The sequence below is a fragment of the Coturnix japonica genome, chromosome 3 (genome assembly GCF_054131305.1).
Source record: "Coturnix japonica strain WE chromosome 3, WE-NBRP24, whole genome shotgun sequence".
Classification (NCBI taxonomy): Eukaryota; Metazoa; Chordata; class Aves; order Galliformes; family Phasianidae; genus Coturnix; species Coturnix japonica.
Window position 1 is genome coordinate 70241803 of NC_140665.1, and position 13731 is coordinate 70255533.

At 35.8% G+C, this 13731-nt stretch overlaps 1 protein-coding gene across 8 annotated transcripts in view; it reads left to right on the plus strand.

The window, feature by feature from the left end:
- The window catches only part of EPHA7 (EPH receptor A7), a 157636-nt gene that overhangs the window by 125833 nt on the left and 18072 nt on the right, over window positions 1-13731 (plus strand). For 4 of the 8 annotated variants that reach the window (XM_015858872.3, XM_015858876.3, XM_015858874.3 and 1 more), the window contains exons 10-14: window positions 1351-1476; window positions 5496-5681; window positions 6244-6305; window positions 7428-7637; window positions 8698-8847. In XM_015858872.3, the coding sequence (XP_015714358.2) occupies window positions 1351-1476; window positions 5496-5681; window positions 6244-6305; window positions 7428-7637; window positions 8698-8847 (734 nt within the window). The remainder of the gene's footprint in view (window positions 1-1350; window positions 1477-5495; window positions 5682-6243; window positions 6306-7427; window positions 7638-8697; window positions 8848-13731) is intronic. The other 4 variants (XM_015858873.3, XM_085541896.1, XM_015858875.3 and 1 more) reach the window with 1 other exon arrangement.

Sequence of the window (13731 nt, forward strand, 5' to 3'; positions counted from 1 at the left end):
TTCTATGGTCTTTTTTTTTTGTTTGTTTTTGTTTTGTTTTAATAAATATTTATATTTTTAAAAATCTGTAGCATTGTCAATACAATTGAAAGAACATTTATTTAGGTACATGATATCACATGCAATAACATCTGGGCAAAATCTTGAATAATTTTTCTATATGCAAATTCATTAGATTCCTCAGTCAATTACTTTAGCTCTGTACAAGTTTTTTTTTGTTTTGTTTTGGTTTGGTTTTTTTTGTCAGTAATGCAATCTGACATGTAAAAACGTGAATACTAAGCCATTTTTCAATATATCTTCAAATTTAAAATATTTTACGATCAAATAAGAGATTACAAAGCAACTGTAAATTATTTATGTTATGTATTGACTTTTGATCCAATTAATGTATATCAGTGCATCAACTAGCACTGGAACATTATTGCTTTTCCATATTGAGTTTTAATTTGATGATTTAATTAAAACCCAGAACTGTAATCCTTGAGAGCCAAATTAATTTCATAAAAATTGCTTGGTTGATAGATTTTTAGGTTGCTCTACTTTCATCAGAAGTTCTGCTTTCAAAAGAAGAGCAGATAAATTTTCTTGCATCAGCAGAAAAAAGAGAAACGCATGCTGGCCAGAGCACTACGCTTCCTGAGTTACACTAAGAGCTGTATTGGAAAATGAGGGAGCAGAACCCGGGGTGCTGCATTTTATTCACTTTGGTAGTTGGGATAGGTTGCACAGCATCTGCTTTTCCTTCCTGTGTCTTTATGCATCAATTACAAGTGTTTCTTATGTTCGTATTGTAGTGTAAGATACATACCTAAGGATATAAATTTCAAGTGGTGTGAATAGTTTAACTTAGCTACTGCCAGAATCTGGAAATATTTTCAGTGGTTCAAGCAAATTGAAGTATGTAGAGAAGCCTTTCAAATCCCTGTAGAAGAGAGAGGTAATATGAAGTAATACTGTTTACTCAGACTGAGAAAAGAGGGTAAGCTTTCCTCACACAGAAAAGAAAGTTTCACCTCCTTTATAGCCTCCCCCCATCTCACTTTACTTTTACTCCCACTCAGGCTTTGTATTTTGTTCCACTGAATGTTATTTAATGTTTATACTTTCATTTGTAGATATAGGGGTAAATGCTAATGTTAGTCATTTTTAAAGCAGGGATTGTGTACTTGTGTCAGCATGCTTACAGATGATGCCTAAAACTGAAGTTGCCTCTCAGAGCAGCTGACTCAGGCACTGTGGAAGCAGGCTCATTCTTCCAAGAAGCACTCTGCATAATGAAATTCCTGGGCTGACTGCATAATAAGTGCCTTTGCTTCATCACAGTCATGCTTTCTTACATCATTACAGTTAAATTTCCAGGCACCAAAACCTACATTGACCCTGAAACCTACGAGGACCCAAATAGAGCTGTCCATCAATTCGCCAAGGAGCTAGATGCCTCTTGTATTAAAATTGAGCGTGTGATTGGTGCAGGTAAGGCTGTCGTGGTTTCCTTATTCAACTGTTCCATTTAGCTAGGATGGAAACTCATACATCATAATGACAGGCAAATAATTATACCTCTGCTACAGAAGAACTTTTTGTATTCACCAGAGTGGTTAAGAGCAGTGAAGCTAGACTTGCTTCTAAAATGTAAAAACAAACAGGGAAACAAAAAGCAAAAAACAGACACAAAAGAGGACCAGTAAATAAATGAAGAGTTTTGCTTGACATTGAAGGGCTGTGAGTTTTTAATTAATTTCTATATCTGCTATTTAGTATGCATGTTTTTGTTTTTTTGTTTTGTTTTGTTTTGTTTGGGGGGGGGGGGGGGGGGGGTTGTGATTTTGCTTTTATTATTTACCGCCAGTGTAAATGGGTTAGGCATGATTGCAAATTCTGCTTGCTTTCCTATTGCAAAAGGGTTTTTTGGCCTCTCCATTTTTCTTCATGTTAGTAAGGAAAACTGGCTGCAGCACAAAATCTTAACGTGCAGACTAGGAAGGTCTTGTTTCTGTATAACAAAATCTTCCCTAAGGCTGTTTTCTGTTCTGCCATTTTTCTTTTTGATATTTTAAGAATACAAAAAGTTATTGTTTAACTTCTCGTGACTGATTGTAATTACACTAGCATTACATTGCTTTTCTTCCTCTTGAACTGTCTACCATCTACTTAAGCCATGGTGTTCATGCTCTAAAAAAGCAGTTTCATTTGTTTGCATTAATAAGATACGTGACATTTTTATTGCACCACTCTGAAATTAAATTTCTGTGGGTAAAAAAAATATCAAATAGTTGGGATTCCTGGTGGAAATGTTCTTTTGCTTTCCTGTTGTTTTATAAAAGTATTAGTAGAATACTTTTTAAATCACCCTGCAGTTTGGCATGACTGTAAATTACATAGTGCAGTATTATTTTTCTTTTCTGTATTTATCTTTACACTTAGACTTCACAACTAATTTTTAAAGTAACCTTACTCTTGTTGAATCATGTCTTTATCAAGGACTAGTACCATTGTAATTAACAACACTGCTTGAGAAAATTACTGTTTCAGATGAGTAAGAGCATAAGAATCCCTAGTAATTTTCTGTTATGCTAGAATGGCAACATCTTTTCTAATAAACACGCAATATACAAGATTTAAAATCTAGATTAGCACAGAAAAATTACAGAGTTTTATCTTTTGCTTTGAGCTAAAAATCTATGAGCATTGCAAGAGTTCTGAACATGATGATGTGTTCAGTTGGACTTTCTGAAGCCTTCTGAGCAAAATGCTGAAAATGCTTCACTTGCAAAAAGTGATTTAAAACTAACGTTTTCAGTGTTATGACTGAGGAAATCCACAATGTTCATTTTGTTGACAGATTAATTTATTTTTTATTTTAATTAGTAAAACTGGTAACAAAAAAACTTGTGTCAGTGGTCATTCTGAAGAAAGTTCTATGAAGTAGTACTATGCAAGAAGTACTACGTAGCAGTACTATGGTGAAGATATATTGTGTAGCTATGGCTTTACCTTGTGAATGCAGAGTGAAATGAAATCTAATCTAGATAGGACAGGACATTAAAGACTAAAAGAAGGAGCTGAAACTTGTATATCAAAGAAGAGTGTAGAGCTGCTGCTAGTGACAGCACCAGAAAAATCACTTAGCAGTCTCGGTGTGTACCAGGAATGCTGGCCGCCTCAGCTGTTGAGCAGTGGCCTGTCTCTCTCAGACAAACAGGGTGCAAGTACATTTGTGCTCAGTTTGCATGTGGGTTATGTTTTTTACTTGCCAACATTTTCATTACCATCCTGCTGTGGCCACCTGTCAGATACAGATTATGGTGCCCACTGTATTGAGTCTTTGTTCATATTGCAGATCCTTTGTCATAGCCTGCTCATTGTTGACATGCTGAGCTAGTGGCTGACAGCTGTGCAGTGCTCACACCCTTGTCATATTTTCTGGGTCCATTTTGGGCACCATTTAAGCTAAATATACTGCTTTGTTGGGAAGAAAAGTTATTTGGCTAGCATCCTGTCCTAAAATGCATAACATACACGTACAAGTTTCTGGTTTGCCTGAGTATGAGTGATCTGCTTTTGGAAATCAATCAAAATCAGATCCCAGAGAGCTGGAAAGGAGTTAAGCCTTAGTATCCCAGTTACCTGGCACTGAAGTAACACATACAAACAAGTACATATATTCACGTCTTATTTGCAGCATTGGATAAAAACAGTTCCAGAAGGTACTGCGAGAGAAAATTGTTATCTTTTTGTCAGTTATTGTAGCTAGAGACTGTGATTAAAACAAATAGTGAAATCTTTAATAGTCATCAACATCACTAATAAAGTGCAGGAGGAAGGTCAAGGTACTAATCTAAGGACATGAAAAATCCATCAGCTGATCATTATGTATGCACCTGCCTCATAATATTCATAGCTGTGACTTGGGTGTTCATACCATAACTCCATTGTTTGAGTATTGTTGAGGCTAGTGCTTCATCTGTTCAGACAAGATCAACATTGTCCATTAGCCTGATTAGCCCAGATATAACACTATGTTTAGAGTGGCATTTCGAGTTTCAAGGACTGCAAAGATGAAGCCCAGGTGCTGCTTTTATCTTCTCTGAGCTCTGCTGTTGTGTCAGGAAAACAGTAGTGCTGGAACAGTGATAGTGTCTCAAACAAGATTTCTTAGCATTTATAAATTAGGACAATTAAGAATCTATCTCCTTAGGCACCTCCCAAGCGTGCTCTCTCTGCTCTACCAATCACCTTCCCAGCAGGTTTCTCAGGACCTTATATCTCAAAAAGATTTTCTAATCAAGCAGTCTATGTCTTTCCTAATTCTATCACTGTTTTTTTAGCTCATCCTAAAATATGTCTTAAATGTAGGTGTGTCTGCATACTTCTGTAACCTCAATAGCTTAATGTTAAGACATTCCAAAGGTACACTGGAGGTAAATGTCAGACTTGATTGGACTTGGAGGAGGAACTTGGCTCTTCCTCTTCCTTTCTCCAGATAAAGTTACAAAGTGCCAGAGTACTGGATGCTCTGCAGTGAATTTTTCCTTTTTGTTAGAAAGTATTTTGCTTTATTCACTGTAAAATACTTTACCACCATATTCTTCTGTATGTCCCAAGAAACTGTTCTTTCTGGCTACAGAACAGGGAATTCTCTTTTTCTCCTTACTGACATTGCTGTGATGCAAGGGGCAATCCTTAAATCTTTCACAATCTAAATAATAATAATGAGACATATGTATTAACATTGAGCTCCTCATCTCCTGTATGTCAGTGCACTTTCCTGTCTGATGAAGTCGTGAATTATGGTTTTGTTGTTTTGTTGGGTTTTTTTTGAGTTCTTGCAGACTGACCATTTTTTTTCACTTGCTTCTTCAAATTGCAACTATCTTTTAATTTAGAAACTTTTTACAGAATTACAGCATTTGCATGTGTTTGTTCAATGTAACAAAAATATTATAATTCACACCTTTAATTTCATAATCTGCAAAGTAAATTATCCTTCTTGAAAGTAATAATGTAGTGCTTCATTTAACACCATAACCATGTTAAATTAAAAGCAGCTTTGAAAGAGGTGCCTTTTGAAAGGGGGAGAAAAAAGAGAATCTAACAGTAGTGATGATACCATATAGAAGAGAAGGACACTTTCACTTCAAATGATATTAGTATTTCTATAATAGTATTCTCTTATGAAAGAAACTTTGTTGTTATTTCCTATTTTTGAGGAAAAAAAAACACACAAAAAAACCCAATAAACTACTAAGAAGTGTTTTATGAAGATTGAGATAGCAATGGTGTAGATTGGTTTAACTTTATATATTTGTTCTACTGTGTATTCACTCTACAGTTAATGTCGAGCATGTGCCTGACTTTGTGTTCCTAAGTAATCCATTTAAAATATGAATATTAGTATGTTAAATTTAAAACATACTTAGGCAGCTAGTTGATTCAAAGAGTATATTGATATTATAGTCAGAGTAGTTTAGTGTTGATCTATTTCATTCTAGGAGAGTTTGGTGAAGTGTGCAGTGGACGTCTAAAGCTTCCTGGCAAGAGAGATGTTGCAGTAGCCATAAAAACTCTGAAGGTTGGCTACACTGAAAAGCAAAGGAGAGATTTCCTGTGTGAAGCGAGCATCATGGGACAATTTGACCACCCCAATGTTGTTCACTTAGAAGGGGTCGTTACTAGAGGTAAGCAGCAGCTTGATCTGTCAGTCAGATAAAAGCCTAATGGCAGAAATTACTTTAGTTTATTCAAGGTCAAAGATTTAAATTATAAACAGGGTGCACAGTCCTAATGGATTTTCTCCTGATGCGTAACTAACTAAAACAATACCTACTTCATGCTACAAGCTGAGGAAAAAAATTAAGATGCACGCATGATTAAAAGATGAAGTACTTTGAAATACATTATTTTTCTAGTTTCATTTAGCCTCAAAACCGTGCAGAGAGATAAGGTTTCTTATGTCCATTTGTATTATCTGAAGTGTCATTATTCCAGAGTCCTGTTCACACAGCAGGAGTCAAGAGAACACACTGACATTTTGATTTGTACAGTTTAATTTTGTGAATCATGACCACATTCCATGCAGACATTTAAGAACTTATTAGAGCTCAAAAACAGTGCTGGAGGCTTCTGAAATGTTCTTGTCTCGACAATTCAGTCCTTCAAAGAAATAACATGTTTTATCAAAAAAAGGCAGTTCTTTTTTATTACGGTTCCTCAAAGAAAATGTGCCTTCATTTCTTTCAGGGAAGCCAGTCATGATTGTAATAGAATATATGGAAAATGGGGCATTGGATGCATTTCTTAGGGTAAGTACCAAAATGAAAATATGTAAAAACATATCGTGTTATTTGTATATATGTTTGTGTGTATATATGTTTGTGTATATATATGTATATATGTGTGTGTGTGTGTGTGTGTGTATATATATACATATATATATGTGTGTGTGTGCACGTGTTTTATGTTTGCATGTGTATATATTTATATGCATGCATTCATGATAATAATACAATATAAGGCCTTTTCAGGCTGAAGTTGAATTTGTCGAATATTAGCAATTCTTGATCTTTTTTCAGCAAAGTAAGATCAGAAATAAGAAGATCAAACAGGATCATATGGAAACATTCTAATAATTTAAGTGATTTAATGTGTTATAGAAATGGTGGAACTTATTACTGCCACCAGCTGAATTGAGACCACTGATGCTTGAAGCTCCATTTTCTACCTTTTTTTTCTTTTTTTCTTTTTTTCTTTTTTTCTTTTTTTCTTTTTTTTTTTTTTTAAGTTTTTAAGTTTTTCAGTATGGCAGAAATGAACAAACAAGAATCCCTAAATGAACTAGTCATGTTTAAGAGAAGAACATGGGAAAAGGAAATACAAAAGCATTCAGAGTTTACGGGTGTATTTTCTGAACCAGCCAGTTCTTACTCCTAACTGGTTGTATAGTGTAAAACAATGTGTACCACCCTATAGAGAATGGAAATATGTATATATTACATATAAAAATTATATGTATATAAATTTCAGGCTATTAAAAAATACTGGTTGCTTGCATTCTAAAAGTAGACAATTCTCATTTTCTTGACAAATACAATTATTCTAAGAAATGGAGAGCATAAAGGCAAACTATGAAGAGTTGTTTCATGAGGTAAGCTCTCTTAAAAAAGACTTGCCATGAGTTAGTGAGAATTCTTTTTTTTGGAATTGGTGAGTTTTGTTGTTTCTAATACATGAGCTACTTGTGCATTTCTTAGTTGGATGTACTGCTTTATGTCTGAAACAAAATATAACTTGTGTTTGAAGTGAGTTTCTTTGGCCTAAGATGAACTGTCTCATGTAAATAACTAGAAATCTAAAGTTGTAAAAATAATTCTTACTTCTTTTCTCCGCTATACTAACAAGAATTGCCGTTCTTTTTATCCCTCCAGAAACACGATGGGCAATTTACAGTCATTCAGCTGGTGGGAATGCTGAGAGGAATTGCTGCTGGAATGAGATATTTGGCTGATATGGGATATGTACACAGGGATCTTGCAGCACGCAATATTCTTGTCAACAGCAACCTTGTTTGTAAAGTATCAGACTTTGGCCTTTCCAGAGTTATAGAAGATGATCCAGAAGCTGTTTACACTACCACTGTGAGAGAAATTTGTAATTTTTTAGTCATTTAAGGATATAGTTATTAAGAAGCATATATTCTGGCAAGCAGAGAAAAAAGAAATACGTTAATTCCTTGACAAATGGAAAACACTGAAATGGAAGCTAGCCTCTGCAGAAACCTGGCTCTAAGTAGAGTTTGATATTTTTTGCAAGAGCATTTATATTTATTTAGTGGAGATCAAAATATTTTGTACAGTAACTTCATTATTTCTTTCCTCATAATTCTCTGTTCAAACACACATAGAAGTTTTAATCCTAGGATGGTTAGTCACCTCACTTAATATGAATCAGTTAAAATACTTGTAAGGTATTATTATTTTTCAGAGTAGATTTTATCTTAGCAAAAATTTGACTAGCTTGAGGCAAGATTGTGACAAAGCTCAACTCCCATATTTTCCCTTGCTTTTGTGGGTGGGATGCTTTTCTTAATAACCATTCATCAGGCACACTATGCTCTTTATTCTTTTGTTGAGCCAGCTTCCCTTTTCCACCACTGTGGCCTTGCACTGCCTATTTTCTCATGCTGAGGAAAGGAGGGGCCCCTGGAATCTGCTCTGACAGACATGGGGATCTGGGAAACTGCAAAGGTATTCAGGAGTGTCGCTCCTGCCACTGGGCTCTAACTGGGATCCTGGTTTTAAAGTGCCAGACTGAGATTTCAGAAGAGCCATAGGACTATTCTATGGGATTTATATGCACAGAATGAGATTCCCTTCCCCTAGCTTCAGCCACCCAGGAGTTAAATACTGAGTTTAAATCAGACATCTCAGAAGTCCCTTAAAATCAATGCAGAGAGAAGCTCTTGCAGGGAAATGCACCCAAGTTATCTTAGACAGGTGTTTAAGTTTCTACAGACCAAGTGATTAAGAGCTTAAGTCTCTTGAAAATTCTTCAATCAGTAAGCTATGATAGGTTGTGTAAGTACTGGCTTTGATGTTGGTAGAAATAATTATAAATGCACTCTAAGAAAGATGGTGTGGAAATTGTGTGGGAGAAAAATACTTACTTTTTTTTTTTTTTTTTTTTTTTTAAACATAGGGTGGAAAAATTCCAGTGAGATGGACAGCTCCAGAGGCCATCCAGTACCGCAAATTTACATCAGCCAGTGATGTGTGGAGTTATGGAATCGTAATGTGGGAAGTAATGTCTTATGGAGAACGCCCTTACTGGGACATGTCCAATCAAGATGTAGGTCATACTTTGTAAGAACACGTGAGCACACAAGTATTACATATTTTAAATGCATACACATAGTTCACCATACATGAATGTAATTTTATTTTAGGGAGAGACAGTAGGGTTCTTAGAAAAAGTTACAGAGCATTCATTTTTCAACTTAATCTTTAAATCTTTCTTCTTCTATGTGGATATTATGGGTTTTGTCCCAAGCTTAAAGTAAAATTGGAACATAAAAAATAGTAATATATGTGCTTAACCTTATTATACTTAATCATAGAAGGAACTAATTTTTTCCAATGAAAAATTAATTCTGAGTGTTCTGACCTCAGAACAATGATTAATCAGTTGGAAAAAGTTGTTAAAAATCTGAGTGGCAGTTAATGACCTACTTTGGCATTTTAAAGTTAATTATGCTGATTTCACAATACCTTTGTTTGCATAAAATATGACCTAGAGCAACAGGTCAGCAATAATAGAACAGATGGGTGTTAATCTTGGTTTTTGACAAGACTATCTATTAATATAGAAAGTATGCAGGGGAAAACTGTGCAGGTGAGAAAGATGTCAGAATGATTCACATTTAAATTTCTTTGGGTCAGGGGCTTGAGTTTCTTTTTTATTATAATTATTATTTTATTTTTTGATTGCATGATAGACATTGAAGTTTGAAAAAAATGATAAAAGTGTAAATGATGAGTCAGTTTGGCACGGTGCAAAGTTGTTAATATTTGACAGGTCTCAGTGTCAAAGATTTCATGGACTGTCAAAATATGGGCAAACAAGTCCTTGGGGCAGAGAAAGAGAAATATTTACATTCCCTAGACACCCAGTAGATTTTCATTTCTTTTGACACCTTCCTTCTGTACTAGATTCAAACATAAAAGAAGTCTGACAGGAATATAAGATGCCTCAAAGGCAAAGCTTACCTATCTTTCAAGGAACAATAAGGAAGAACTTTAAAATAGGGGAAATTCCAATATCTTTGTGCTTCTTGATGGATTCTAGAAAGTATTCCTTCTATAGGAAGCTGAAAGTAAAGCAAATCAATTCTAATTTCTCATAAAATAACTAATTACAATTTCTCACTGATTCATCTATTTTTAACATAATTATTATACATACTTATTTTACGTAATAATTTTCAGTAACATGTAAATAAAAGATGCATTGACGATTTGTTAAAAATATTTTCAAATATTTTTCTATGTTTTGATCTTTATAAACATGTCCTTGCGAAGCACATGCACATCCAATCAACTGTATAAACAAATCCGTGATGGAAAAATGTACAATCATCATTTTATTATTTTTCTTATTCTTCTTCACAGTTATCAATGGGAGTGTTTAACTCAAAGCAAAAATAGTAAATACGTCTTTTCTCATTTTGCATACACATCCAGGGAGTTTATATGTCTTAAGTGCATCATTTTGTTTAAATGTGGATGTAGTCATGGATGGGATCAGATCTTTTTCTAAACTTGCATCTTTTGAAGACACTTGTTTAATCCCACCCCTCTTCCTTTAAAGTCATTGTTTTAGAATGATAGAGAACACTGATTATTGGTGCAATCTCTCTTAAAGCTTATACTGTGCTAGTAAAAGATGCCTTCAAACACTTTAGCTTCTACACTTTTCTTTCTGTGCTTTATTCTATTCTCCTATTAGAATGCCAGTGTTTGCTAGTTTTAGCTTTTACTAGTACTGCTGTGGATTAATTTTCCGGAAGATGGTAAGAGTTTAGATTTACATTTTTTATTTTTTATTTGCTGTACTCCTGGATTTATTGTCATCAACATATTTCTTATTATTATTACCGTGTAACCAGAAGCAGTGTGATAACTACAAACCAAACATTTGTTTGTCCTGCTACCCTTAATTTTTCTCTGGTCTTTGGTAGCAACCAGACACTGAACAGACCTGACCCTCTTTGAATCGACTGTACATTCTTAGATAGCCAGATTATGAGAGAAGCATAATTGATTCTCAGCATTGCTCCCTCTTTCTCTCACTCTATATATATCACTTTTGTTTGTTGTTTTTTTTTTTTCCTTGGCAAAAGCAGAATTCAAAAAGCAAATTGTGGCAAATGTAGACAATATAAATCAGTTCCATTAGTAAGAACTCCAGCTGTGTTCTCTCAGTGGCTTTGCTTGTTTAAAAACATATATGTTCCTGAATCCATTTCTTTATTTCTGAATACTGATCCTTAGAACGCCAACTCCACCTTTCTAAACAGAATAGACACTCATATCCTTCAACTTGTCTCAGTTTTGTAAAAAAATAAAACCAAGCAAAAAGACACATACTCTACTTTACTTATTAATATTTTGGAATCTTTTTACAATGTTTTAGATGTTTCTAGCTATTCTATCCATCTGTAGATAACTCATTCATTTATATCTCCAAGTTTCATGCTTCATGTCCATTTTGCTCAGGATACACATGAAAGAAGCTGATTCTATGGCCTTTTAAAAAATATCATCACCTTGATTCCTATCTTTCTCTAGTTTATTAATGACATCGATGAGGGAATGGAGTGCACCCTCAGCAAGTTTGCTGATGACACCAAGCTGAGTGGTGCAGTCGATACGGTGGAGGGAACAGATGCCATTCAGAGGGACCTTGACAGGCTGGAAAGCTGGGCTCGGGTGAACCTAATGAGGTTCAACACGGCAAAGTGCAAGGTTTTGCACTTGGGCCGGAAGAACCCCAGGCACCTGTACAGGCTGGGAGGAGTTGTCCTTGAGAGCAGCTCGGCAGAAAAAGACCTAGGGGTCCTGATAGATGAGAAACTTAACATGAGCCAGCAGTGCGCTCTGGCAGCCCGGAAAGCAAACGGGATCCTGGGCTCCATCAGGAGAGGGGTGGTCAGCAGGGATAGGGAGGTGATCATCCCTCTCTACTCTGCTCTTGTGAGGCCCCATCTGGAGTACTGTGTCCAGGTGTGGAGTCCTCAGTACAAAAAAGATATGGAGATTTTGGAAAGGGTCCAGAGGAGGGCCACAAAGATGATCAGGGGGCTGGAGCACCTCCCCTATGAGGACAGGCTGAGGGAGTTGGGTTTGTTCAGCCTGGAGAAGAGAAGGTTGCGAGGTGACCTCATTGCAGCCTTTCAATACCTGAAGGGAACTTACTCCCAGGAGGGGAGTAAACTCTTCGAAAGGGCTGATAATAGCAGGACTAGGGGAAATGGTTTTAAGTTGAAGGAGGGAAGATTTAGGTTGGATGTTAGGGGAAAGTTCTTTACTAGAAGGGTGGTTAGGTCCTGGAACAGGCTGCCCAGTGAGGTTGTGGATGCCCCGTCCTTGGAGGTGTTCAAGACCAGGTTGGACAGGGCCCTGGGCAACCTGATCTAGTAAATGTGTATGTTTGGTGGCCCTGCTAGGCAGGGGGGTTGGAACTACATGATCCTTGAGGTCCCTTCCAACCCGGGTAATTCTGTGATTCTGTGATTCTGTGTGATTCTAGTTTCTTTTGAGACTGTAGTGAACATGGAAAAGATGCGTTCATGAATTCACTGTCTGTTCATTAATCTGGTCATTATTTCAAAGTTCCTTGAACAGTTTGGTGTTGGTTTTGCTGTTGGGATTATCTGCTTTTTCACTAGTTGTTTCTGCATGCTGACCTCTTAAATAACTGCTTCAGTTTCAATAAGTCATACATAATATCTTTTAGAAGAGCTTTTCATAAAGATTTCTGATTTCCTTCTCATAGCATGCCAGTTTTCCTGTACACACTTTAGCTTATTTTTAACTTATTTTTATTTTTAATTTTTTTTAACTGCTACTCTTGATTGTGAAGAGCTGTTCATTTATTTTTCCTCTAAATTCTGTTGCAAAAGATCTTGCATTTTATTTTTAATGGTTTTGTTTTGTTTTGTTTTGTTTTCATTTATAGTATTGTTCTTGCAATTTCTGTGTTCTTCTCCTGCAGAAATCTAAGAGAAAATTCTCTTCCCACGCTGTCTGACAGGTAACTTCACTGTTACTAAGAGGTCACCACACTCATTCTTCAAGGTGTGGATGTTACCGCAGGAACTGAATATTTCTCAGTCATTTTTGAGATGTAGGATAGTATTGTCATTCTAAATGTACAGATAGAATACTGAGGCCCAGGGAGAGTAGACAACCTCTCTGAGGTCAGAAGGGCATCCTGTGACACAAGCTTGTCAGCGAGTAAATGCCCTGTCTGTGGATTATACCTCCTCTTTTCACAAAACTTCATTTCTGCATAAAGAGTTTTGATAGAATCATGGATTTTAGCCAGCTTTTTTGAAGGTCATTTTGTATTCTTTGCAGTTCTGTCTACTTTGCAGTCCACTGCTTTTGTATTTTCTCACAAAACCTATGGAATGTTTTATATCTGAGGTTATTATTTTCACTAAACCCTAGATATTCACCAACTTCATTTATCTTACTAGATCTATTTCTTAGGGCTAACTCCAGAATAGCTTCTGATCTTGCTTTCTGTAAAAGGCGAGGGAGAACACAGTCCTATGCGCTACCCTTCAGGAACAAGCACCCTTCCTTAGCAATTCTAATACTGCTATGTCAGTCAATGTCAGTATACTTGAAATCCCCCATGAACAACATTTTAGACCTTTTTCACAAGCTTTTGTTATCTGCATTGCTTCCTGATATGCTTTCTTACCCTACCCTCAAGGTTTACAACAGTTTTTCTCTGATTTTACTTTAACCATTTTGCTTTCTCACTTAAATACAAATGAACTTTGTGATGGAAGTTGATGAGTAGATGTAATTCTTGGTTCAGATGTTTGTGATCTTCTTTGATTATATCATCAATAGCAATTGTCTTATTACTTCTAACTTACTGTTAAGGTGATATATTAAAATACTATTCTTCTTCACCCACACGACACATTTTTGCTATTTT